The sequence below is a fragment of the Loxodonta africana genome, chromosome 1 (genome assembly GCF_030014295.1).
Source record: "Loxodonta africana isolate mLoxAfr1 chromosome 1, mLoxAfr1.hap2, whole genome shotgun sequence".
Taxonomy (NCBI): Eukaryota; Metazoa; Chordata; class Mammalia; order Proboscidea; family Elephantidae; genus Loxodonta; species Loxodonta africana.
The window spans coordinates 238,642,594-238,670,533 of record NC_087342.1 but is presented as its reverse complement, the minus strand read 5'-3'; the positions used below and the strand labels follow the sequence as shown (position 1 = coordinate 238,670,533).

General features: G+C 46.2%; 1 protein-coding gene across 7 annotated transcripts in view; it reads right to left on the bottom strand.

The window, feature by feature from the left end:
- Positions 1–1,315: 1,315 nt before the first annotated feature.
- Positions 1,316–27,940, bottom strand: part of AFDN (afadin, adherens junction formation factor) — a 175,405-nt gene continuing 148,780 nt past the window's right edge. For 2 of the 7 annotated variants that reach the window (XM_064293263.1, XM_064293266.1), the window contains exons 28-33: positions 27,667–27,852; positions 25,003–26,004; positions 14,794–14,928; positions 8,622–8,922; positions 4,773–4,857; positions 1,316–3,319 (exon numbers count right to left, since the gene is read on the bottom strand). In XM_064293263.1, the coding sequence (XP_064149333.1) occupies positions 3,166–3,319; positions 4,773–4,857; positions 8,622–8,922; positions 14,794–14,928; positions 25,003–26,004; positions 27,667–27,852 (1,863 nt within the window). In that variant the 3' untranslated portion in view covers positions 1,316–3,165. Of the gene's footprint in view, positions 3,320–4,772; positions 4,858–8,399; positions 8,923–14,793; positions 14,929–25,002; positions 26,005–27,666; positions 27,853–27,940 lie in introns of all 7 variants that reach the window. The other 5 variants (XM_064293274.1, XM_064293288.1, XM_064293268.1 and 2 more) reach the window with 3 other exon arrangements.

Below are 27,940 nucleotides of genomic sequence, written 5' to 3'. Positions count from 1 at the left end.
CTCGCTGCTGCTTGAGGGTTCTAACGCGTTCCCACCGGCTGCTTCTGCCCCTGCTCTCTCCGCCTGGGATGCTCTCCTGAGATTTCCCAGTGCCCTGCCCCACCCTTCCTCCTGGATTCTGATCAAATGACCTCCCACTAGAGAGGGCTTATCCTGCCTCACTGTTCCCAATAGCACGCATCCCATCTGACAGGCCATGCAAGTACCCACCTGTGACCCTGCCTCATCCTATGGGACAGGCCACACACTACAGAAACCGTTTACTGCTCTTAAGTGATCATGCAGCTCAAAGTGCTGGTGCACTTTGGCACATAGGAGGGGCTCAGTTATTTGTTGAATAACTGAATGAACCAAACATTACAAGAGGCAGGGTGCCGGAAGTCAGGGCACACATGAACACATCAGATGCTCAGCTGTCTGAGGACTGCTTCCTCCCTTCCATCCTGGCACTGCCCAGTCCTGGTATTTCTGCTCAGCTTTCCTTCCAGCCAACAAAACCAACCCTTTCACCCAAACCATTTATTGAGACCCCTGTGACCCAGGCATCGACTGACTGGCCAGTTCAGGGCTACACATCTCATAGGCCACATTAGCTGAGGTCTACTGGCTTGGTTCAAAAAGGTATGTTCTTTCTCAAGAAACTGAACAAGAACCATGGAAAATGGGAGTGCAGCTGAAGGTAGGGGACAGGCAGGCCACAAAGGAGGTGGGGGAGAACCAGCGTGATCCACATGCAAAGGCAGGTGGTGGGGGGGCGGGGAGAATCCAGGCTGAGCAGCAGAGCCCGATCACCTTCATGCTGAAACACTGGAGTGTGAACTTGTGCTGCTGCTGCCCCTGGATTTGAAACCCAAAGCCATCCCTCCACTCCAGGCTGCACGAAGCCGGCTTCTACTGCAGTTCCCGTCTTCTTTGGCTCTCACGGGTTTTATAGTCCAACAGCCCCTCAAATCTAACCAGGGAACCTTACTGTGTAAGATTTAGTAGTGGCTGGGAGTGTGCAGGACCGCAACGAGGAGATGACGTGGGGTGTGACCGAGATCCCTTGGGGCTGTGGCTGTGCAAAGCAGAAATCATCTGAAGTCTGGGGCGAGGGTGTGAGGCCCATGTACAAGTCAACCCAAGTTTCAGTTTGCCAGTGGGCCATGGCAAAGAGCATCTCCCCACACACTGGGAACACCACCTGGTGCATAAATGACACTCAGTAAGCACTTAATGAATGAGAGTGCACACACAGGAGGAGGCAGGGGAGGAGAAGGGTGGTATTACAAATAGAAACTTTGTCAGCACCATAAAAATAGCAAATACACTTAAATACATACAAAGTTTATTAAAAATAGGTTGCAACTGAAATACAGTAGAAATGGAAAACTACAGCAGTTTTGATGTTTTTTCCCCCATAATAATGCACAATTATGAAAAGCACTTTTACACATATTCACATTTGACCTAATAGTCCAAAGACGGCCAAATCCACTTGTTTGCAGGTTGTGCTGATCTCCTTGCCTGTGGATATTTACATGTACTTGTGTGTAGTTGTTGTTCTCTACATATTAACACAACAGTAACTCTTCTGCATCTTTTCTTTAGGGGTTGTGTGGACCCCGTCCCCGTCAGGCTGCCAGTGTTCTCAAGGTATTTGGAAGAAGCTTCGTTTTCCTCAAGCTTCCAGAGCAAGCGGGCGAATCCTTCATAAACATTCAGGACCATTTTACTCTCTTACTTAAATGAGACAACACACTTTCAAATAAGGACTCTGATACACATAGAAAAATATTTACACTCACATGGTTATTTATCATACAACTCTCATTAAAAGTGATTTCTAAGGCAGTGAGAGCCTCTCGCTGCTGTGTGAAAGTGTGTATCTTGTCCTAACACACGCATTTGTAAGAGAACAATATGGTATAGAAAATCATCTAACCCCACATCAGAACTTGGTCAAACAGAAAATGTGCTCAGAATCACAATGTAATTTACCATTTTAACATCACACAATAAAACAGAGGTCTTTCTCCCCAACATCAGCCACATACCCATAGCTGAAGAAATGACAGTGGTAACTAATAATTCAACAAATAAAATTAAATAAGTCTTTATTCTACTATGAAAAATAGCTTGAACTGCCATGAGTTATTCTTACAATATTTAAGTTACAAATGCCATATGTAATTGAGCCCTTGCCATTCCCTGGAAGTCTATGGATGTAAATCTCCTTTTTCCGTTCAAAGTTTCCAAGCAACAGCTGTGCCTGAAGGTCCCCTATTAATCTCTCGCCCTTCTTGGGTCCTACTCACATGAGCAACACTGTCCAGGCCACGACGGCCTTTGACACTGCTTGAAATATCTGAAATAGTTTACTTGTTAAGCTAACTGCCACCTTCAACATTACCAATCATGTATTTGTCTAACAATAATCTGGTGTTTATAAAAATAAAGTTCCCGAAGCTGAAGTCCTCAGACTTTTCTCCTCTGAGAATGCGTTCTTAAATACTTAGAAGTGATCAGGGGGCACGCGCTCTCAGGAACGAGACGGAGCACTCTCAGCTGTGCCTCCACTTTGCCTGCAGCAGGCACCATCTGACCTGCCCCACTGCTGCTGAGAGGACGAGAAAAGGTCACTACAGGTGCACTGTCAGGTGGTCTCCCGGCACACTGACTCAGGACACAGTCTGCAGTTGCTACTGAGTGGTGCAGACAAGGGTCTGAGTAGTTCAAGCTATTCTCTGACAGCTAAAATAAAGTTGTTTTTTTTTTTTTTTTTTTAAAAGAACAGAAATAGAACTCCATTGCCTGTGCTCCGTGGTCAATTATGGGGGGGAAGGCAAGGGGGAAAGGAGAAACACCTCATTATCTTCTACCACCCTTTATTCTGCCCCCTTTTGAACTCAGATTCCAAAACAGAAACTAACAGAGGAAGTCATCTTCATGTGATTCAGATCACGGAAAGATGAGACAGTGTTTAAGTTGTATAAACGACTATCTCTCGGTAAAGGAAAATAAAATCTCTCGGAATTGCAACATCTCTAAACCTCAACCATTTAGAAACAGAAATGACAAATTACTTCAAAATGTGGCCTCCCCTCCCCTATCCTAAGCTCACCCCTCCACACACATCCACCCTGGGAGGGCCGCTGGGTCAACTCCAGCTCCTCTGCCCTTCTCTCATTTTGTGTTCAGTTCATTTTCCAGTTCTGTCAGTTTCCGCGAAGCTTTCACTTTATTGGACACATCTTGGCCTTGTGAAAAGAGACGCTGACGCTCTTTGAATGTCAAGTTTTCAGGGGCTCCAGAAATCCCAGGCAGATCTGCATCTTGGCTGCACAAAGGGGAAGTGTAAAGGTTATATGTCAAATGGAATTAGCTTGTCAATAATTATGCAAGTTTGCATAATGTAAATTAAGTGAAAGTTTTTTTTATTTATAGTTTCTTGTTGTGGTTGAGGATATACACAGCAAAACATACAGCAATTCAAGTTTCTACATGCACAACTCAGTGACACAGATTACATTCTTCCAGTTGTGCAGCCATGCTCACACTCCTCTTCCAAGCTGTTCCTCCCCTATTAACACAAACTCACTGCCCCATAAGGTTCCTATCTAATGTTTTGAGTTACTCTTGTCAACTTGATCCCATATCAACAGATTGTAAAAGATCATAATGCTCAAGGCAGACATTCTTCACTAGTTAAGCTAAACTGCTGTTTGGTGTTAAGGAGGTGAAGGGGCTGGTTTTGGTTTAAGGTTTAAAGATTATTCCAAGGCCACAATTTTAGAGGTTCATCCAACCACTAAGGCTCCAGAAAGTCTGGATTCCATAAGCATTTGAAATTCTGTTCTACATTTTCCCTCTTTGGATCAGGATTCTTCTATACAATCTTTTTGATCAAAATGTTCAGTAATGGTAGCCAGGCACCATCCAGTTCTTCTGGTCTCATGGCAAAGGAGCATTTCGCCATACATCCATTTCCTCTCCTTATTCCTAAGTAAGATTTTCAGTAAGAGACTATTCTTTGTTAAATGCTGCCATAACCTTTCCTATAATGAAAATTATTGGGACTGTATTTAAACCCACATAGAAAAAGGGCAGGGATGGTCTAATTACTAACATGTTAACTTCCTCCAGTCATATCTAGTTCTGAAAATGCTAACAGTTTTTAGCAAGAAGGTAATTCCTGTGAGTTAAATAAGCTGACTGAAGGGATATAGTTTCAAAATATAGCATTTTAATAAATCCTATGTGTATATGAGAGGCATCTATAAACATACTTAATAATAATTAGACCTATATAATAATGAATATACCTAACTTATAGTGTGATACCGATGATTTTCCTGATTCGTCTAACTTCAAAGCTGTGAGAACTGCCTGGGCAACAGAGTTCCTAATCATATCCCAGGTGAAGGCACTTGGCGTAAGTGCTGAGGCCACTGGGTTTGTAGCACTATTAGGGTGGGCCTTAGGGGGTCGAGAAGACACTCGTGTGTTGCCCCAACATTTCTGCCCTTCCCTGATAGAAGGGAACAGCAGCGTGGCCGCTGCCCTATGTCCTGGCTAGATGCCGGGACACCTGCACCACAGCGGGAAACAGCAGGATGGTGGCAATACAGAATAAAAGAAACCTGTATGTGCAGGCAACTTTACATAAGGAACATGTGAACTACTAGGAAGTTCCGGAATCCTAACCAGCCACTTGCAGCCTCACACAAAAAGCCATGAGGAATGGAAAAAGCAATTAGGTAAGAAGTTAGCAGCATGGCAGCTGTAAATACCTTTTAGACCGTTTGTCTCTTGGATCTCGGTAAACATCATGAGTGCTAACGGCTGTTCCAGTAGATCCCGTGTAAGAGTTTGGCCCTTTTCCATAAAAGAAAAAGTCACAGTTAGAGCAGCTGTATTATATCCAACACTCTACTGCTGATGAAGATGCAGTGCCACACAAAAACAGCCAACCTTAGTTGCTGAATAAGTATGAAAGCAAAAGGCCCTTCACCGTTAATAAAGGATCCACTCATTTAAAAATCGCATCTCTTAGTGGCCGGAGTAACCCAATCACTACCCTCAAAAGGTGCTCACTAAATGACCTCATGCCCTCTTTCACTAGAGAGGAAAACAATTAAGCCTTAGGTATTGATGAATATATAGATCCAAAAGGTTTACAACAAATAACACAAGTAATTATCACAAGTTCAGGAGAAAAATCCACAGAAGACTTAATGAGGTGAACAAACCCTTTGGAACACACTCCTGACGCTAAGAGTCTTCTTACTAAAAATCACTGAGAGCAAAAAAGTGACCCAAAGACTAGGAACTAATCATAGGACTGAAGCTCCTCTTCCTGGGACAGCTATTGGTTTGTTTTTTAAAAATAAATGGCTAAAATTATTAAAACAAAATAAAATCTTAAAAGAAACTACCAAAAAAAAACTTAGCATTTAGATCCTAGTGCCAGTGCTGCAGATTCCAAAAGAGTGACAATGAAAAAAATAAGATGCAAAGTAGCGCAGCGTGACGGGAAGGAGACTGGCCTAAAAGTCGAACGCTGAGGTTATGGCTTCCATTTCTGCCTCTTGCTAGCTGTGCAACCGAGGGGAGGTTACTAGGTTTCCGCCCTCGTGACAGCAACACCTGTCCTGTCCACTGCAAAGGAGATGATGCAGGTAAAAAGCTTTATCGACTCTGAAAGTATCTAAGATACTAGTATTAATATCATATTATTAAAACCATAATGCATTAAAGCAGCATTAATGTATTTCTATCAATTGTAAAATCAGCAAGAAAATTTCACATTTGAAAAATCTTTTGCTTGCAATATGTTGACATCGTTGGGTGCCACTGAGTCAATTTTTGACTTATAGGGACCCCACGTGATAGAGCAGAACTGCCCCATAGGGTTTCCTAGGCTGTAATCTTTTATGGGAACAGATCGCCAAGTCTTTTTCCTGAAGAGCCACTAAGCAGGTTTGAAATCACCAACTTTTCAGTTAGCAGCCAAGCACTTAATCACTGCGACACCAGGGCTACTTTATAATAATACAGGCTTTGGTAATAAACGCTTGAAATATTCGGCAAATATTGACATCACTGAGCATTGGGTTAGACAGGCCACAAAATTATTATAATGCTTCTGCATTTAAATTGTCCTTTTTAGACAAGTTGCACAAAAATGAATTTTTATGCTTCTTTTCTCTAAAAAGGACCTCTCTTGCAAACTCATGGGGTACGTTTTAGGTGAAGCTGCTGCTTCTCTGCCACCCCGTGGCACTGCATCTCCACTTGTCCCCGTGTAGCACAGCTCCCACAATTACCGTACAAAGAATCACCCTCAGCAAAGACTCAGAGGATCAGACAGGAACCCACCTCTAACTCAAGGTGACACAAGACAGCACTTCAGGGAAATTATCTGCAATGGTGGGATTTTTTTCAATTCTAATTTTTTTCTTAATTTTGTTTGCTTTTAAAAAACATTGTGTTGGATCTTTTGAGCTTTGCTTTACGGATGACACTAGCTTCTTCCACTGGTAAAAATTAATCCTTCAACTTTTTAAGACTTTTCAAATTTTTAAAACGTTCAGAGTATCAAATACTTTCAGCTGACTTTATATGAATTCATCCATTTCGCAGGAGCTTCTCAGAGCTGTGGCAGAGTATGCTGGAAGGGCTGCTCTACTGAACTCGGGATCTCCCGTTCCAGCACACGTGCTCATTCCCTGCAGCACGCAGAGGAAGAAGCCAGGTGCAGACTGCAGAAGCGTGCTTCACCAGAGGCTCCCACAGAGAGGGAGCTGAAAAGAATGCACCGATGTTAGTGAGATGGAGATGGCAAGACCAGAGTGCAAACAGCCCTGTACTTTACGAAGGAAGTCTTCCAGGAAGCCCGCACAACCAGAGGCAGGATTAACCTGCTCCTGGGTGGAGTTTGGGGTGTGAGATAAAATCAGGGTTAGTAGTGTGACAGCCAGGGTGGTCAGAAGTGATGTCTAGTTACGGTATTCTCAACTGTCACCAAAACCTCCTCTGTGACATGCCACTTAAAAAACATTTATAGTTCAGCTTATAATTTGACACAAGGAGATTGCTGGCATCTCCCTTCAAAAATTGCTATTATTCCATAAATGTCTCTAAAAGGTATCAAACACCAGATATTTACAACAAAACATTTACAAAAAGATGTAATTTGGCTTCCAGAGTGACTCAACCTAAATACTTTGTACTGAACCTTCAAAGAGAATAAAAGCTCTGATCCAGGTGGAAAAAAAGAATTCTGGCAAAGCCCACTTTCTATGTAAGAGTCAGTGTTACACTGGTTTTTAGATTACCTGCAAGTGGGACTGTAAAAGAAAAAGAAATTGCTTATTTTAAAAAGAAAGTAATTTTCAACTTCTTCCAAAACGGCTGAGTCCCTGCATGGTGTCACTCAGAACTAGGAGACTCTCAGGCTCTTTCAAAATGATGGTGCTGGTTGACAATGCTCACTGCCAGAACTTGATCCCCTTCAGGCGGTGACAGGAGCCTCAACTCAGGACCTTGCAGCCACAGGTCCGCGTTTTAACGTGTCGTCCAATGCTGGCTCGTAAGCCACTGCACATCTGGGGAACGGCCTCTGGGTCCTGCGTGGTCAGAAGAACTTGAGGCTCTGTGATCAGCTTAGAGGCTACAGCTAAGGCAACTGCGTGCTGACCACGGCTCACTATGAGGGCTGTGTGTGCTGAGACACAGAGTGACAGAGGTCAGTGACACGGGTCAGAGGAACAGGGGCAGGATACGGCCTTTCAGACTGACTCAGGTCCCTGGCCTGGCATGTGCAGCCTGGGCGTCAGTGCTGCTAGGCAGCACCATTACCTCGTTGGCCGGGGTGCTGTCAACTATGCCCACTGAGCCCCGCACTGAACAGGTGAACCTTTCCATAGGCTGTGACCTCGTGGCATTTAATCCAGAACCTAAAGCTCTACTTATGTTACATAACGGAAACTTAACATGTAACCACAGCACTAGCGATAAACAGAAATGTACTTCAGACACCAGTGTGCATGGAAAAAGGCGCTTGTTCAACCCAACGCGAGGATTATTTGGACAGCGGAGAATGAGAGCCAAGACCAACAGTACTTCAATCACTTTAGGGAATAATTGAGAAGGACTGATTGTTGAGAGCTGATCAAAGAAGTGGGGCTTTTAAAGCACAAAAGAGACTGGAGGGTTCTCAAACATTTACAGAAAAGCCAAGAACACAGACATCCGATTGGAGGCGGGGCATCACCAGCCAGGAGCAGGGGTCAGTGGGATGGGGCCCCAGCGTGCACTGTGATCCAGGAGGCACAGTGAGGACTGCGCAGACAGAGCTGAGCCTCCAATCAGGGAGACAGGAGAGGAAGTGACCAGACTTTATCTTTCCGCTCTACCTTTGGAGCCACTGGGAAGGTAGAAGCTCGGTTTTTTTGGAAGGGGCGGGGCTTGGCCTGCTTTGAGGACAGTACTGTTGGCTTTGACGGAAGGTGGCTGGAATGAGTTGGAAAGAAAGATGCCATCGGAGATGGGGCGCGGCTGGCAGGAGGGCTGCGGCTTAGGGGCGGTGGGAGGAAGGTTCCCGTAAGACTTTCTTGTGCTGGCGTACTTATCCTGACCTGCCAGGCCGGTGTCCTCCTCCTCCTCCTCCTCCTCCTCCTCCTCACTGTACGCAACAAACTTGGCAGTGTACAGCATGTCAGGGGAGAGGGCCTGCGTTTTCAGGTAGGAGGTGTGGCGCTGAGGTGGGGGAGGAGGAGCGCTAGGTGCGGGGGGCGGGCAGGGGTGCTGGTAGTCCCGTGGAGGCGGTGGTCTGCACAGACCCGGCTCGTCGGGCTCCAGCATCCTCAGCTTTGCCTCGTCATGCTGTCGGCGCCGCTCGGCCTCCAGGCGGCTGTAATACCCCTCTTCTTGGCGCCTCTGCAGGCGGAATAAACAGAAGTGAGTGTCAGGGGACGACAGGGCCCGCTCTCTACCCAGAGAGGGCCCCCCCCCACAAGAGTAACGGCCACACACAGGGGGTGGGGGCAACACAACTGCTGCCAGGGAGCCGGGCAGATGGACTTGGAAACGGCCTTCTCGAGACTTAAGAGCAAAATGCTGCTCAAAAGCATGGAGTATTCGAATGAATGTTCAGGTGCCTCCGGGCCCCACTCCTGGCTATGACATCTCTGTCCCCTCCAAGTTATCTGACTAGACTTGTCCAATTCTTTCCGCTCTTGATAAAACATTAACTTACCTGTTTCTGCTGTGTTTCAAGAGCAAACAAAAATAAAATAGGCTATTCCTGGCTTTCTAGAGTAGGCACTTTGAGGAGTGTGAACTTACACAGTTTTCCATTAAACACAAGCGGATTCGGAAGAGTTCACCCCTTGCAGGAAGTATGGGACCAGGCCATCTATTTTTATGCAGAGGGAGGCCAGCTAGGAGCTGTGGACACCATCGTTCGCTCCTCCAAAGCAATCGTCTACCCAGTGCACTCCCACAGTTCTTAATTTGTACTGCAGTCTCAGTAAAGGCCCCGACAGACAGAATGAGAGCCAGGCGTTAACGGGAAGAGCAAAAAGAGATTCAAATATATTTTGACACACAGTGTACATTTCTTCTGACATACATCTGCACAAACTACAGTTGACAGTGGTGAAATTATCTTAACAATTAAAAAAGGTAACAGCACAGTTTTGTTAAAGATTAACATAAGATTAGAGTACAAGAAAAAAGTAAGAAAGGGGATGGGAAAGATCAGACAGCATCACCTGCCTTAGCCTGAATAATGGTCAGTGCTACAGAGCAGAGTACAAGACATTTCAAATCCACTCATCCAAAGATAACTACTCTTAGGACCCTGCTGGCATAAGGATAACTAACAGCTTTCAGTCCCAATTTCAATTTTTATGCCTGTGTGTCTCACTACTACTCCCAGAGCTGCACAGACACACTGACAGACACTGAGGACACACACACCCAGACACTGAGATATACACATACACACACACTAGTAGACACTGATGACACACACACCCAGACATTGAGAGGACACACACACACACCCAGACACTGAGATACACACACACACACTGAGGACACACACACTGACACACATACACCCAGATACTGAGGAGACACACACACCCAGACACTGAGATATACACCCAGACACTGAGGACACACACACATACACCTAGACACTAAGAGACACACACATTCAGACACTGAGGACACACCCACTGACACACATATACATATACACTGAGGAGACACACGCATACACCCAGACACTAAGATACACATGCTGACATGCACACCCACTGAGACACACACACACCCACCGAGACACACGCACACACACAGACACTAAGATACACTGACACACACACCCACTGACACATACCCAGACACTGAGACACATGCACGCATACTCAGACACTAAGATACACACACTGACACGCATACCCACTGAGACAGACACTAAGATACACACACTGACACACACACCAACACATACCCAGAGACTAAGGAGACACACACTCAGACACTAAGATACACACACTGACACACATACCCACTGCGACACACACACACACACCCAGACACTGAGGATACACACACATCCACATGCCTACACTGAGGACACACCACACATACCCAGACACTAAGGACGTACACACACAGAGGACACACATACCCAGACACTGAGGACACACACTCATACTGAATACACACACAGACACACCCAGAACTGGGGACACACACACATACTCTGACACTGAGAACACACACACCTAGACACTAAGGACACACACACACACTCTTGACACTGAGGATACACACACTGAGTACACATACACACCCATATACCCAAACACACCCAGACGCTGAAGACACACACACACTGACACACACACACAGACACTGAGGACACACACACGCTGACACTCTCTGACACTGAGGACACACATACACGCACACTGAGGACATAAGCACCAATGCTTCACCTTCTGCAGGAGAAGCCCCCTGTGCAAACACCAGCCGCCCCCACCTCCTGGACCCGATGTCTGACTCCATCTTCTTGCTGTGCTGAGAAATCCTGAAGAGCAGACGGCTTTACCCCACTGTCCACGTAAGGGAAGTGTTTGCTTGGGAGGTGGGGAATTGACTCCAGTGTGGCTTTGAAATCAACTGTCAAGAACCTCAGCATTACATGAGGGACAGGTACTTGGTAACATTTAAGGGGGAAACCAGAATACACCTCTAGTTATAGAAAAGCAGATACAGTGACATGACCCAAAGAGACTTGGTTCCACCCAAGGGGTATAATCTCTATGACAAAGCACACCCATCCATTTTGGACAGTCTATAGAAGAATAAGTTGTGGAGCTTCTTTTTACATTGACAGTCAGCTAGAGAAGCAGTTGTAAATTGCATGTGTCTTGGATGTGATCATGAGTTGTGAGAATGCATGTGCAAGTTTCTCAACATGCCAACACAACCTGACTGCTCTGTGGTGCCCCACTCCTGCAGCGAGCAGCCAGGCGCCAGTGAGGCCGGCGTATGTCTGGCCCTCACAGCGGCCCCTGTCCCAGCACAGGCTTTGAGTGTTGCACAGTGGATGGCATCTAAGTGGCCCTAAGCTGGGACAGTACATCCTCAAACAGCCAGGAGGAGTGTCCAGGGAGCAGCCAAAAAAAAAAAAAAGCGAGCCACCAAAAAAACTTAGCAAGTCAAGTGGCTCAAATGTCAAAAATCTGGAAATTTGATTTCCTTAGGAAGATCCCCAATCTTGATGTAACATTATGCAACTGAAAGACTCAGAGGGTGACCTAGTCCTGAGTGCTGAAGCCCTTGGAGAACACTCCAGAAGTTGTTCGGATACAACAGATACAACAGTAATACACTGTCAGAGATGGTGACGGTGCAGAAAACCTAACCGCTGTCAGAGATGGTGACGGTGCAGAAAACCTAACCGCTGTCAGAGATGGTGATGGTGCAGAAAACCTAACCACCGTCAGAGATGGTGACGGTGCAGAAAACCTAACCACCGTCAGAGATGGTGACGGTGTACAAAACCTAACCACCGTCAGAGATGGTGACGGTGCAGAAAACCTAACCACCGTCAGAGATGGTGACGGTGTACAAAACCTAACCACCGTCAGAGATGGTGACGGTGAACAAAACCTAACCACCGTCAGAGATGGTGACGGTGAACAAAACCTAACCACCGTCAGAGATGGTGACGGTGAACAAAACCTAACCACCGTCAGAGATGGTGACTGTGCAGAAAACCTAACCACCGTCAGAGATGGTGATGGTGTACAAAACCTAACCACCGTCAGAGATGGTGACAGTGCAGAAAACCTAACCACCGTCAGAGATGGTGACGGTGAACAAAACCTAACCACCGTCAGAGATGGTGACGGTGTACAAAACCTAACCACCGTCAGAGATGGTGACGGTGTACAAAACCTAACCACCATCAGAGATGGTGATGGTGCAGAAAACCTAACCACCGTCAGAGATGGTGACGGTGTACAAAACCGAACCACCGTCAGAGATGGTGACGGTGTACAAAACCTAACCACCGTCAGAGATGGTGACGGTGTACAAAACCTAACCACCATCAGAGATGGTGATGGTGCAGAAAACCTAACCGCCGTCAGAGATGGTGACGGTGTACAAAACCTAACCACTGTCAGAGATGGTGACGGTGCAGAAAACCTAACCACTGTCAGAGATGGTGACGGTGCAGAAAACCTAACCACTGTCAGAGATGGTGACAGTGTACAAAACCTAACCACTGTCAGAGATGGTGACGGTGCAGAAAACCTAACCACCGTCAGAGATGGTGACGGTGTACAAAACCTAACCACCGTCAGAGATGGTGATGATGCAGAAAACCTAACCACCGTCAGAGATGGTGATGGTGTACAAAACCTAACCACTGTCAGAGATGGTGATGGTGCAGAAAACCTAACCACTGTCAGAGATGGTGATGGTGTACAAAACCTAACCACTGTCAGAGATGGTGACGGTGTACAAAACCTAACCACTGTCAGAGATGGTGATGGTGCAGAAAACCTAACCACTGTCAGAGATGGTGATGGTGTACAAAACCTAACCACTGTCAGAGATGGTGACGGTGCAGAAAACCTAACCACTGTCAGAGATGGTGACGGTGTACAAAACTTAACCACTGTCAGAGATGGTGATGGTGCAGAAAACCTAACCACTGTCAGAGATGGTGATGGTGTACAAAACCTAACCACTGTCAGAGATGGTGATGGTGTACAAAACCTAACCACTGTCAGAGATGGTGATGGTGCAGAAAACCTAACCACTGTCAGAGACGGTGACGGTGAACAAAACCTAACCACTGTCAGAGATGGTGACGGTGCACAAAACCTAACCACCGTCAGAGATGGTGACGGTGAACAAAACCTAACCACCGTCAGAGATGGTGACGGTGTACAAAACCTAACCACTGTCAGAGATGGTGACGGTGCACAAAACCTAACCACCGTCAGAGATGGTGACGGTGAACAAAACCTAACCACTGTCAGAGATGGTGACGGTGTACAAAACCTAACCACTGTCAGAGATGGTGATGGTGTACAAAACCTAACCACTGTCAGAGATGGTGACGGTGCACAAAACCTAACCACCGTCAGAGATGGTGACGGTGAACAAAACCTAACCACTGTCAGAGATGGTGACGGTGTACAAAACCTAACCACTGTCAGAGATGGTGATGGTGAACAAAAGCTAAAAATCACTGATTTCACACTAGGTAGGGGTCTTCACATTGTTCACTCCACTTCCATTTAAATGAGTCACAGAGTTTCTATCAATCTTACTCTTAGACTGTTCTGTACCCCAACAGATCTTATTAGTACAAAAAGCTTTCTAAAAGGTTTTTTTTTTTGGTGTGGGAGGTGGTATTGTCCTACTGTCGTTCACTGGACTATCAAGGAGGGACTTCTGACTGAAAATGGGTTTTGTCCCCATTAGACGCTGTGGCACTCGAAGCTTCTGCCTTCACAGAAGGGAAGTAACAGAGGAGAACAGCTTCTCCAGAAGCAGAGACAACAACGTACATCTTCTCAGGACAGACAAACACGAACTCACGGTCAGAGCCTCTCACATGGAGCCTCAGCTTGGAAACAAACAAGACGAAACGAGACCAAAGATCTGGAGAACAACATTGGCGAGTTTTCCAATTCTGACAACATGTGTGAAAATTATATTAGTTGAAAAAAAAAAAAAAATAACATCTGAAACTCATCATATTTATCAGATTACATACTAAACTAAATTATCCTAGATAACGTTTTATAAGCAATTTTACTTTCTTTGACATAAACTGGAATTGTGAAATTGTAGTAAATCATCTATTTAAAACGTTCAGTGCTCACCGACTCTCTGACTGCATTCCTACTGCCTCTCATGGCTGAAACTCAGTTTTTAAAGTAACTGAACACACATCACAACAACAGCAGGGCCGTGCCCAGGAAGGATGACCGCCAGGGTGAACGGCCCTCTGCAGAGAGGCTCACGCTAATGTCTGTGAGTTCAGAGGCCTGAGGGAGACAGCTCAGAGGAGGGTCTGGAGACAGAGTTCAGAAGACAGGTAGCCGGGCCCGGACAGGGTGAGTTTCTGGTCCAGTCGTCAAAGCTGGGGCCCAGGCCCCACTCTGTTGTGAGCATCTTAGGTACCTATCGTGTGTACCCCCTCGCCCAGGCCAACCGCTATGCCCAGGCTACGTGGTACATTCTAGCTTCTTAGAGGACCAGGACCTTTTCCTCGGCGTCCCGCCTCCCACGCTCCTCTTCCTGCCGCCGGCGCTCCTCCTCCTGGCGGGCACGGTCCTCCGCTTCCCGCTGACGCATGTCCTCCAGCTGCTGCTGCCTGCGCCGCTCCTCATCCTGCAACTAACAACAGATCAACTCCACTTTCCACTCGGCAAAGCCCTCCCGGACCACACAGAGAGCACACAGGCAGGACAAGCAGACACACGCGCGCACACACGCAGAAAGTTAATACAAAACCACCGCTGGAAGACGATGAAATTGCACGTTTAACATCTCTACCGTTTGAAGTAAGTTATCTAAAAACAAATTTTGCTCTATACCCCAGGCTGTCCCCCATTCACTGTGGCACAAAGGAGGAGGAAGTGACCTCCTGCAATCAAGCACTAAACAAGCACGACTCCTTGGTTGGAACACGTTTCAGTTAGCCAGCTCATACAAATTATCAGACTCATACCAGAGGGGGACCACCAGCAGCCCATCTTCCCCGAGGACCCAGCTCCCAGCCCTCCTCCTTCTCTGGCCCTCAGTCATCGCCCCTCCAGCTCAGAGGGCCCCGCTCAGAGTCATGGAACGGAGACTCGGGAGAAACCCTATTCTCCCCGTCTTACTTCCACTACTTCTCTGCCAAGTAACTGCCCATCTCCCACTGGATGTGTCAAATGTCTGGAGACACGCTACCTACCTCCCAAGACAAAACATTCTATTTTTGAGAAGCTATGAGTCAAAAAGCTCTTATGTTGGCCAAAATCTGTCTCCTGATTGTTTTCTATTTTTGGTCATTCTAGTTCTGCCCTCTTGAGACACATTCAGAGTCTTTCCTTCATTCTCTCCAAATACTTAAGGATGCCTTATAATGTTCCTAAGACTTATTTTGTTTGTGGTTTTCAGTTCTTGATCATCCTGTCCACATTTCTCTATGCACTACAGGTTTTAAGTATCTTTTCTAAAAAGGAACCCCATAAAGGCACATCCCACCAATCCGGAACAGAACAAGGCTCTCCCTTTTGATCACCTGGATACAGCATAGCTATTCATGTTGCTGTAGACTAATACGATGGCAGCTTTGAAAACTCTGCATTCTCCAGTATTCCTCCCTGGGTACAGACCCGGGCTACACTATCGCACATCATCAGCTGCTGACCAGAATCTTCAAAATTAAAAGACAACTGAAAGCAATCTAGCTCAACCTCTACCCACTGCAAGAATCCCTTACATAAAATTCCTAAAAGGTGTGTTTCAATTTCTACAAAATTACTACTTATTCTATGAACTGTTTACAGCAAAAAATATAAAATGTCAACTTCTGGATTTGAATCGTGCTCATGTGTACGTTTTTTAAAAAAACTAGAACCAAAAACCCAACAACTTCACCTTTTCATACGTGTGGGAAACATGTTCTCTGTGGTGGGAATGTAATAACCTGCATCTTTAGGCTTCCTCTTGTGAACCAACAGTGATAAGGCATCTTAGGAACAAGTGAAAATGGCCTTCTCAGGAAGACAAACTCACTTTAGCATAACCTAGGCATAAGCCCAGGAGGGATGGATGTTAACAGAGCTGGCTGCTGGGGGTATTGCAGCAGGAGTAGACACTACTGATTAAGAGCTGAAGATGTAAGGATGAAGAACAGGAAGGAGCCTGCTCCCTGGAACTGGACAAGATGTGGACTGCTCCTACCCGAGCTCCGGCAGGAGGATTTACAGCCAACAGTGGAAAGATGTACCAAGAATTTCAGGGTCTTGAGAAATGCCTCTCAAAAAAGGAAAACAAACACAAAACAAAGCAAAAAAAAAAAAAAAAAAGCCCAGCAATTAGAATATTAAAAGTTCTACAGAAAGGTTATTTATGGAAAAATATAAGACTACATTAATGCTATAGGGCTTTCTACTACTCAGTAAAGCACAAAGTAATTTGATTCTATTATACTCTTTAGACCTGACTAAAACAAAGTCTCAGCAAGAAAATGTAATACAATGATACACTCAATTAGTTCTTTTAAATATAATTAAAAAAAATTGTATCAGAACAATTATAATTCTCACATCCTTTTTTTGCAAATATTTTCCCTTAAAAAATCTTCGTTCTTCTCATTTTGGACGTTAATGAAGAAGGAGTCCCCCTTCTCCCACTCGGTCCATCAGTGACTGTTTCCAAGGAAAATCAATTTAACTGGGTGGCGCTATTGTAATTAAAGCAGCTCTTCCCACTGTGGAAAGCCTGGTGACGTAGTGGTTAGGTGCTACGGCTGCTAACCAAGAGGTCGGCACTTCAAATCCACCAGGCGCTCCTTGGAAACTCTATGGTGCAGTTCTACTCTGTCCTATAGGGTCGCTGTGAGTCGGAATTGACTCGACCGCAGTGGTTTCTGGTTTCTTCCTACTGTTACGTATTGCGTGTATTTTTATTTCCAAAACAGAAGTTATTCTGTTCTCCAAAGATATGCTGCTTTACTCCTTGCTCTCCTCCCAGAAAAGCACTAATGAGAGAGAATAGCAGCTCTTAACGTGCCTCCAAACAGCAGCTCAGCTTGGTGCTTTCAGTGTGCGATTCCTTATGTTCAGTGATGGCTGACGCGTGTTCTGACTTAGTTACAAGGCCAGTGAACACCCAGTGACACACGGCCTGCCACACTAACACTTTGGAGTTCAATCACAGTGACAAGGTCAGTGACATCCACTGACACACACCCTGGCACACTAACACTCTGGAGTTCAATCACAGTTACAGGGTCAGTGACACCCACTGACACACGGTCTGCCACACTAACACTCTGGAGTTCAATCACAGTGACAAGGCCAGTGACATCCAGTGACACACACCCTGCCACACTAACACTCTGGAGTTCAATCACAGTGACAAGGCCAGTGACATCCAGTGACACACACGGCCTGCCACACTAACACTCTGGAGTTCAATCACAGTGACAAGGCCAGTGACACCCACTGACACACGGCCTGCCACACTAACACTCTGGAGTTCAATCACAGTGACAAGGTCAGTGACACCCACTGACACACGGCCTGCCACACTAACACTCTGGAGTTCAATCACAGTGACAAGGTCAGTGACACCCACTGACACACGGCCTGCCACACTAACACTCTGGAGTTCAATCACAGTGACAAGGTCAGTGACACCCACTGACACACGGCCTGCCACACTAACACTCTGGAGTTCAATCACAGTGACAAGGCCAGTGACATCCAGTGACACACACGGCCTGCCACACTAACACTCTGGAGTTCAATCATAAGGAGACGGGCTCACTGTTTTACATTAAAAGAACAACGAGAAGCCACTCCACGTAATGGGTAGTAGAGCAGCCTTGGAGTAGCTGCGCAAACGCTTAAGCGCTCGACTACTAGCTGGAAGACTGGTCATTCAAACCCACCCAAGGCGCCTCTGAAGACAGTCCTGGTGATTTGCTTCTGAAAGGTCACCACCTTGAAAACCCTAAAGAGCAATTCTACTCTGACACCTGGGGTCACCAGGAGTCAGAATCGACTCAATGGCAAGTAACGACAGTGACAAGTGATATTCTGAGGCATAGGTCAGCACCGATAAGGGAAATTCTGATAGAATGAAATCAAGACAGTTCAGAGTAAAGTCACTTCTAAACCAAAAAACTATGCTGGGATTTCAAAAGCCACCATGTGAGCTTGAACCAAGGTTTCGACACACTGATAGTTCACATTTCTAGAAAACTATCTTCATTTTTAAAAATAATTATCACATTCTTACACAAATAACACACGCCTTCTATGTTATGCCAATTTGAGCAGCACTTACAAAAATACCTCACAAGGAGAGGGCGTGGTTGGCAAACAAAGATAGAAGGCGCACGTTATTTGGGTAAAAATACGGTGTGCTGAGACGTCTGCTTGTAACTGTGTATCACAAATATACATTAACTTACATCTTTTCTATAGAATCTATTAAAGTAGACAATCATGTTTAGATAGCTGAAAAAAAAAAATACGGTCCTTTACCTTTTGACATTTTCACTGAAAACAACTAAAATCTGCTAGCATCTTACTCTTAAATATTTTCTCCACAGACTTCTTCTGCTTATGTTCCCTCCCATTATAAACACTCACCCTGGAAAACATCTTTAAGGATAAAACCTGACACAATCCCGACTATGTCATTACTAAGTACTATCGGGTTTTGGGTGGAAACCCTGGTGGCGCAGTGGTTAAGAGCTACAGTTGCTGACCAAAGGGTGGGCAGTTCACATCCGCCAGGCGCTCCTTGGAAACTATGGGACAGGTCTACTCTGTCCTACAGGGCTGCTAAGAGCTGGAGTCGACCTGACAGCAACGGGTTTGTTTTGGTTTTGGTTCCGGGACACCTGGGCTCAGTGCCTAGCCCTGCAACGTTTTAGCGGTTTATCTATGTAGCAAGTTCACTGGCCCACCTCCAGGGACCTCTTCCTCATCAGAACACAGTTGCTTTCACAGTTGTTGGGTGTATGAAATGGTAGTGCTGAAACCGTCGAGAACAGTACTAGACACTTGATAAATGTTAGCTCCCTCCCCTTAGCATAGCTCAGGTATTTGTTTTTTTAATTTAAAGAAAATGACAATTTTATCAGAAGCTGTAAGGTCTATAGCTTAGAGTCTGTCAGTGCTTTTCATATGTTCCTGCTGAAGTGCCCCAGTGGCTGAGCCATTAAAGAGTCTTTCTCTTAAAGCTGCTTTCTCTTAAAGGGTCACATGAACTTCGTGTGCTACTCCGTAACACAGACCTGCTGGTGATAACTAACACTTCTCCTCCTAATTCCCTAGGCAGAGCCACGTCACACTGCTGAGGTACACCATGCGAATGGGCTACCTGCTACCTCCCACAGGTATGTTTCCCTGGAGGTAAAACTCTTGAGATAGTTTTCCGTCTGACTCTTCCTTAAAATTTTTATAAGGCTTTTAATTCAACCCCTTTGGTGCCTGGGATGTTCCATTTCCACAATCCCACCTAAAGACCAGACAGGAAAGCAACATCTGCGAGAAGATTTAGCTTAGGTCTTCAGGAAGGGAAAATGGAAGAGCAGCCGAGCTCTCTAAAGAAATGACCTCACTGATAGGGAGCTGGGACTGCCCCAAGGTGGAGGCATTTCTCCTGCCAGTTACTGTTATGGGCTGAACTGTATCCCCCAAAAAGAGACACACTGAGGCCCTAACCCTATACCTGTGAACGTGTACCTGCGACTGTTCTTTTATACCTCAATAGGGTGGGTTCTAATCCTAACCTCATATGACAGGTGTCTTACAGTCAAGGACAACTGCTGCAGATGACCACTAACACGTGGGTAACAAGACTAAGTGGAGACCAGCCCCCAGGAGACCATCAGGGCAAACGCTTTCTAGTTGGAAGATGGTCCCTAACAAGAGTTTTATTAGGAGGCATTTTCTGTGTAGTAGAAAACTTTGGCTAGGGCCTCAACTCTCTCCCTTATCATGTGTGTTATCAGATCCCAGCCCAAAACCCAGTGCCCTCAAGTCAATTCTGACTCATAGCGACCCTATAGGACGGAGTAGAACTGCCCCATAGAGTTTCCAAGGAGCGTCTCTTAAATACTGAATCTGCCTTTCTGCTGCACCCATAACACTGGTTTGTGATGCAGGCAGGGGCAGGCAGACCGCAGCACCACACAGACCCTGAACAGTGTCTGGATTGCTCTCTCCTGCAGGGCTAGGAGGTGTTTCAGGGCCTGGCAGTTTGTGGTGGGGACGCTGGCTGCTGTGCTGAGGACAGGCTATAAACAGAGTGGGGCTGGGCAAGGTCCAGGGAAAAAAAGGCTTCTGCAGGAATCCAGCAGGAAGAGGTGGCAGCCCAGGCCAGTGGATCAGATTCTAGAAAGTCAGCCAAGGGACTTTTTCAGCAGATGTGTTGAGGACTGTGAGGTTTCTGCTGAGCAGCCCAGGAACCACCTGAGATGAGGGCTGCAGAGAGCTGGCGACAGAGCGGTGGGGGCTGCAGAGAGCAGGCAGCAGTGAGGGGGTGGCTTCAGTGAGCAGGTGGCAGTGGGGTGGGGGTTGCAGAGAGCAGGCAGCAGTGGGTGGGGGCTTCAGTGAGCAGGTGGCAGTGGGGTGGGGGTTGCAGAGAGAGGCTGCAGTGGGGTGGAGGGCTGGGGTTCAGTGTGAACCTGTAGAACTGGAGAGGGGAGATATTAAAAAGAACTGGACAGACAAGCCTCTAGTCTGCAAGGGGTGTGGCTGGAGTGGGTGTAGCAGGAAAGGAGGGAGACAGATGGAGAGAGGAGGTGGAGGGCCAGGCAGCCTGTCGGGGAGCACAGAGAGGAGCTGCCACGCAGCCCCGTCTGGGCAGTCAGAGCCCAGTGACAAGGCCTAGGGTGCCACCAGCCTTGTGATCCTGAGGAGAGGATTAACACAGAGACAGAAGAGGTTCTCCCAGGGCTACAATTCTATACCTGAGGATGTTATTGACAGGAACATGAACGTTTACTGGGAATGGGGCTAGAAACGTTTACAAGCATCTGACGGTCAATGCTTAAGTCAAATTTTTCTCTTAAAAGAAAACAAAAAACCTATCACCTTTTTCTCTGAAATAGAACTCCAAGTGCAGCCCATATCCTTAAATATTATCGTTCATTTGCCATATAAACCAGAGGTGCCACCGTCCCAGATGCTGCCTCTGTGGGGCCTGGTATCCAGGATCCCGACCAAGTGCCTGCTGGAACAGCCTCACTCTAGTGGGTCAGCAAGCTAGCCGCCTGCCTTAGGGACACCTCAACACAACAGGAACTAGGGAGAAGAAGTGTTTTTTTTTTTTTTTTTTTTTATCATCTTTGTCTCAAGTAAAAGAAATGCAGGTTTCAGAAAAAGGAGAGAGTAGTTATTTGGTGGAAAGACCACTGAAGTGAAACCTGGACACAGGGGTTATTTGAAGTGCCCTCTGGCATGATGGCTCACTGCATCCCAGGCTGGCCGGAAGTGCATCTGGACCCAGAGGTTATTTAAAGTGCCCTCTTGCACTGGCTTGCTGCATCCCAGGTTGGCCGAAGTGCACAGGCCTCAGGGTCCGTCCTGCAGTCAGCACATGACTGTCCAGAGGGGCATGTGTCCAGTTGTTAAGTGCTGTGGGACCACACGGCTGACCAGACACCCTCAGTACTGATATTCAGCCCAGGAAATGACATGAGAATGTGATCAGAAATGTGTTTTGGCAGGCTATAAATTGGTATGGCTAAAAGCTAAAATCCATGTGTTATTAATTAAAAAATAAATAAATCTGTACTGGAAATCTCTGTCAATAGTTAGGCTGTAAGTGGCAAACTGTGTCAACCCCATTTCAACTGAGTTTCCAACAATTTAGTATTTTAAACACAGTTCTAAAGCAACAAAAATGAAATGGATTACTTATTGCAAAATTCTTTTCATTTGCTCACACGTTATAACTACATAAGGGTACACAGAATTGGTTCTATGACTAAAACTAAGAACAGGTGAAAACCATAAACAAGCAGTAACACTTAAAGCTAAGGGAGAGAAGCAGTGAGGAGACCTAGGACATTCAAACGCATGCTTCTAGAGGCACTCAACTATGCACCTGGGCTGGCCACCCCTATGGGGAGCCGGGGCTACTGAGAACACAGAACAACCATCACTGAAAGAAAAAGAAACTGAGACAGGAAAAAAGTACCAAAGGCAAAGAAACGAGAACATACCAAATCTAGAACAGAGATTGCTGGCATAGCAGTCTGCTGCAGGTAACAGAGAAGGAAAAAAAAAAAAAAGAAAGATGAAGTGTGAAAAAAAAGTTAAGTTCAGCCCTGTATTCCTTGCCACTGGCATTTTTGTTGCTATCTTACTTCACCTGTTTTTGAAGGGCAAGCCAATGAGAAAAGTAAAGTACTATAAACTAACTGGTAGTATCAGAAACAGAAAAACGTCCACCTGGTATCAAATATTTGAGTTTCATCATTGAGGTACACAGAAACTAAAAAAACAAAATTTACCTCAGCTCTCTTATAAGACTAATGTTAATCTTAATCCAAATAATAATAAATACACATGTACTTTAAAAAAATTGTCTTCAGCAGCTTTCCAAATACCATAATTCATACTCAGAGGCCTTGAAATTTTCAGTGTTTAACCATTTGGAAAAAGTCTGACAGACCTTTAATAAAAATTTAGTCTTCACAGGAAAGAATAATTACAGAATTATTACAGTGTAATTCCTAGTTTTTCACCATTGTTGGAATATAGTTAAAACAACACAAAAGAGTAATCTTACTTCCCAGCAACAAGAATTTTATAATCAGAGTGTGTGGATATAGGAAAGATAAACCTGTCTTTCTCTTGTATTTTGGAGGTGGGACAGGCAAGGCCATTGGTACAGTTACCTTTTCAATGGCTCACCCTGTGACGTCCCCACAGTGACCCTGGCTAGAGAGGAGGGAATCACACAGGACAACAGCAAGCACAGAAATGACAGTTTTAGGTACTGGCGGGAGCAGCGAGGGCCACACAAAGTGAGAGCTGTTGAAGAGATTCTTACAGTAAAGCACATATTCATCAAATCGCTGCTTTTTCAAACAAAATAACACTTCTGGTAAATCTAGTCATTCTTATGGAAGTCACTACTAGTGTGCTGGAAAACAATAATAACACGATCTAATAGTGAACATTTAGGCCTTCATGTAAGAAACTGTCTCAAGAGGGACTCTAGCTGACTTTTGGAAAAACGACACACACACAGGCTGAGTGTAGGTATGTAAGAACTGTGTGTGCACGTGACTCTTCAGGAAACAGTCCACAAGGCACATGGAGAAGGGCCGCAAAGCTGGGCGCCGGGTCTGACCCTGGCTAGCTAAGGCTCCGTGTTGTCAGGAGACAGCAGGCCCACCGTGTTCCTCGTGGGGTTGTTGCTGCCTTGGGCTTTTAGTATAGACAGCATTGGACGACAACTGGCATGAGAAACAGAACCCAAACGATAGGAAAAACATGCTCTTGGCTGTCTTTCCTCTGAACACTGCACTGTGTGATTTTTTTAAAGATCCCTAGAACGTATGAGCAGGAAGTGGTCGGCGGCACCATCCTCCAGTTATGGGGAGCGCTGCCGGCTCCTGGAAGCGTCCTCTGCTGACATCTCTGCCAACAACAGAGGTAACAAAGCATCTTGTTTTCCTCTCAAATTTGGCATTTTGACAATTTATAGCATTAAACTATTTAAGTTTTACTTTATTTGAAAGAAAAAAAGTAGCTAATTTTTATAATATGGAAGAACTATGAATAATACCGTAAGTTCTCAGTATCTTTACACTAAACTGAAGTATAGTAGTCCCCCTCATCTGCGGTTTTGCTCTCTGCAGTCTCAGTTACTCTCAACCACAGCCCAAAAACGTTCCATGAGTACAGACAGAGCACGATGAAATCTCGGGCCGTCCTGCTCCATCATTCCTTCATTTTTATGATAGTATACTGTTAAAACTGTTCCATTTTATTATTAGTTATTGTTAATCTCTTACTGTGCCTAATTTGTAAGTAAAAACTTTATCATAGGTTGTATGTATAGAACAAAACACAGTATATATAGGGTTCAGTACTATTTATCCCGTGTAGATAAGGAGGGAATACTGTAGAGTTGTCATTAATTGAATACATCCACTTGCTTCATCACCAATACAACTACTATGAAGATTCTATTCCTGGCAATGACATTAAAAACTTAAATTTGATGTCCTAAGCAGTTTCCTTTGTTAACCACCATGAAGTGCTGATGATCGGGATCTGGGGCCAGCAGATGGCCCACCACTTGTTTTTGTAAATAAAATTTTATTGGAATACAGTCACATCCGTCTGTTGACAAATGGGCTACGGCTGCTGTTGTGCTGTAATGGCAGAGCTGAGTGGTAGTGAGAGTCTGCGTGGCCCACAAAGCCTAAGATATTTAGTATCTTGGCTGTTAAGAAAACATCTGCTGACCCCTGATCAAGATCATTACTAATTATTAGTATACTCTTGTGGTTTCAACTAAAGGTAACTATGCATTTACTAACTAAAACAATTTCATGTTCCACTTAAGTTCTCAGCCTCACAGCCCTGGCTTACTCCTGTGACACTAGCTGACACCGCATGTCTTGAAAGCCCCCCGTCGAGATCAGAGCTCCGGCCTCTCTGGTGGCCAGGGAGCTACGATGGGGGCACGGGAGCCCAACCGCGAAGAACCCTTTACCCTGGCTCTCCTCTCGGCCTCCAGGCGCTGCATGACCAGCAAGGTGTCCATGTCGTCGTCCTCCTCGTCCTCGTCATCCTCGTCCTTCTGCTTGGACTCCTGCAGCCGCTTCTGGAACTGCCACTCCAGCATGAGTTTGCGGAGACGGTCGTTCTCCTCGGCAGTGCGGTCGGGCTTGCCCTGCAGCTCCTGGATCTCTCGGCTCAGCATGTCCACAATGTGCATCTGCTGCTGCTTCTCCAGCTTCTCCTTGGCGTCCCGCTTCCAGGGGTCTGGGGACAGGCTGTCGCTGGATGACAACTCCTCCTTGCTGATGGTGATGTACTGCAGGTCCCGCCGCTCGATGGTGCGCGGCTGCTGCTGTGGCTGCAGCTCGCGGATGACGGTCTCCTGGGGCCTCTGCAGGGTGGAGGGCTTCTCGGGCTTCACAGGCTGCATGGTCACAGGGGAGAACTGTGCAGGGTTCAGGGACTGTGTGCGCATCTGGCCCAGCTTCCGTTCCTGCTCCCTCCGCTTCCTCTCACGCTCCTCTTCCAGGCGGGCCTTTTCCTTCTCGTACCACCGCTGCTGCTCTTCTCTCTTCTTCCGCTCTGCAGTGGCCACCTGGGCAGACAGGGCGCCCACCTGGCCAACAGAGGGGGGTGGTGGCAGAGGCAGGTCCATTGGCAACCCGTCAAAGTCACTGGCATAGTGCACTGGGGGAGGTGGAGGCGGCGGGGGGAGGTCTGTGCGGATGGGCTGGGAGATGGCCACCGGGGTCGGCTGGATGGCAGTTGGCGTTTTCCAGCGGCCAGGGCCACTTTTGGTTAAAGTGGACGCAGGAGTGACAGATTTAGAGGAATGGTTCAGGTGCTCTTGGCTCGATGTGCTGGACTCCACTGAGGAGCTCTGGTTTATCCACATATCACTGTCCGACTTTCGATCCTCGGCTGGTGCTAGTCGATGCCTCTCGAGCTGGTACGCTTGGTCGTCTCGCAGCTCTTCCTGGGAACGGGTAACACGCTGGAAAACAAAAACTGTTACACTTCAGCCACTTATCTGAGGGCACTACTAAATATTCATAAACATTTTATCTTCAGGGAGAAAAACTACTAAGACAACAGAGTGCACAGAGCAGGGGCTGAAGTCTAGCCTGGCAGCTCGCCGGCTACATGGAACAACAGTGCTTTCTCAGTGAGTTTCTTTATCTCGTGAAAAGCAAAAGTTGTACTTTCTCTCTACATGATTGCTAAAAAGGTAAAATAGGTGGAAAAAAATCAGGCCCTTCCTCGACCGTGCCCCTTCCCTTCCACCACTGCTTGCACACGTCTGTGCGGGACCAGTCATGTACTGCTGACTCCGAGAGCATGGGGGGTGGAGGGGGTGAGGGGTTTAATCTAATCATGGGAGAAGCAATGACAACAACGTCTCCAAGGCAATGTTCTAATGACTATCAAGAGTAATTATTGGATTTTAACCGTTTGATCAATCCACAAGCTTAGGACTGGTTTTAAGGACTTCTGATAGAACTATGCATACTAGAGCAAAAAAAAAAAAAAAAAAACACAGGTCAAATACATCCGGATACTTCTGCTCTCATCTCAGTAGGTACAGGGCATAGTTGTGTCAATCTGTCAGACAGACAGAGATAGGCGGCTGGGGGTACACTTTGGTCAAAGGGCTCGTCTCCAGTCTGAAAACAGCAACCCTAAAGGAAGTCAACTGGCAAGTGATTCACTATGACTCAAACATGCTTTTCTCCTGCCCTGTTAGTGAACAGTACATTAAGATGTAAATCCAGAAAATAAACCAACAAAATAGATAAAATATCACTAAAAAACTAAGTAGTTGACCAAAAAAATGGAAGATTTACCCCCAACATTTTCCCACATCTTTACTTTATACACAGAAATAGTTTCCTGATTACTGGGTATACAGTCTACCGACCAAATAAAAACATCATGAAATTTCCTGGTATCTGTAGAACAGACACTTCAAAAGTATAAAATTTTGGAGCCCAGGCCTTCAGACTATACTCCTGCAATTCCTCTCTGTTGCAGCACCTACCGACTTAAAGGCTGGTATCTATGTTAAGCAAGCAACCTGGCTCCGGCCCACCTCAACAGCCTAGACTCTGCTACTCTGTCACTTCCACCCTCTGTTCTCCCACACAGACACTCCAGGCTCTCCACCCACACATGTTCACAGCTATTCCCTCTGCTGTCCAGGGCCCAGGGTCCAGCTACACCTCTCGAGTGGCCCTGGCTGTATGTACCATGTGCCTGTCTGTCTGACCCCACCTCACCATAAGCTTCAAGGGCAAGGCCAGGAAGGGCAGGGCCAGGGCAACTTCTGATTTCTGACATAGACAAGTATGAGATGTACCCCCCGGGTTCCATTCCCCACTCCCAGAATCAGTGAATTTTTCCTTACAAACCGCGGTTAAGGCTTTCCATGACTGATGTTTCATCATCAAACACTAAGACAACAAAGAACCCCTCTTCATATTAAGTATTCCATCCTGCCCCGTTTTCCTCAGACGCAACCACAAAACCATGAAAGAAAACATGAGATGCCAACAGCAACCCTGCTCTACAGAAAATGTCAACTGTGTCTCAGAGGCCACTATGTCCACCCATCAGACCAGTCCGCTGCATTCCTTTAGGGTTGAAAAAGGTTTCTCACCTGAATCGCAATACCGGAATGGTTACTGTCTGTGTGCATGTGTGGCTTATCCTCATGAGTTGGCCACTGGCTCTGTGGAGGACCCATCCGGTCCTGGGACTTGGACGCGGGGAACGTAAAATACTCTCTGGGGTATGTCTGCGTGGGAATGGGGTATGCTTCAGGCCTGGGTGGAGGGGTCTGCTCCTGGGAAAGGCAAGAACAAAGGAGAACTGGCTCTCACAATCTGTACAATGGGCTTACTGAATTCCAATTATTTACTTCAAAATAAAAA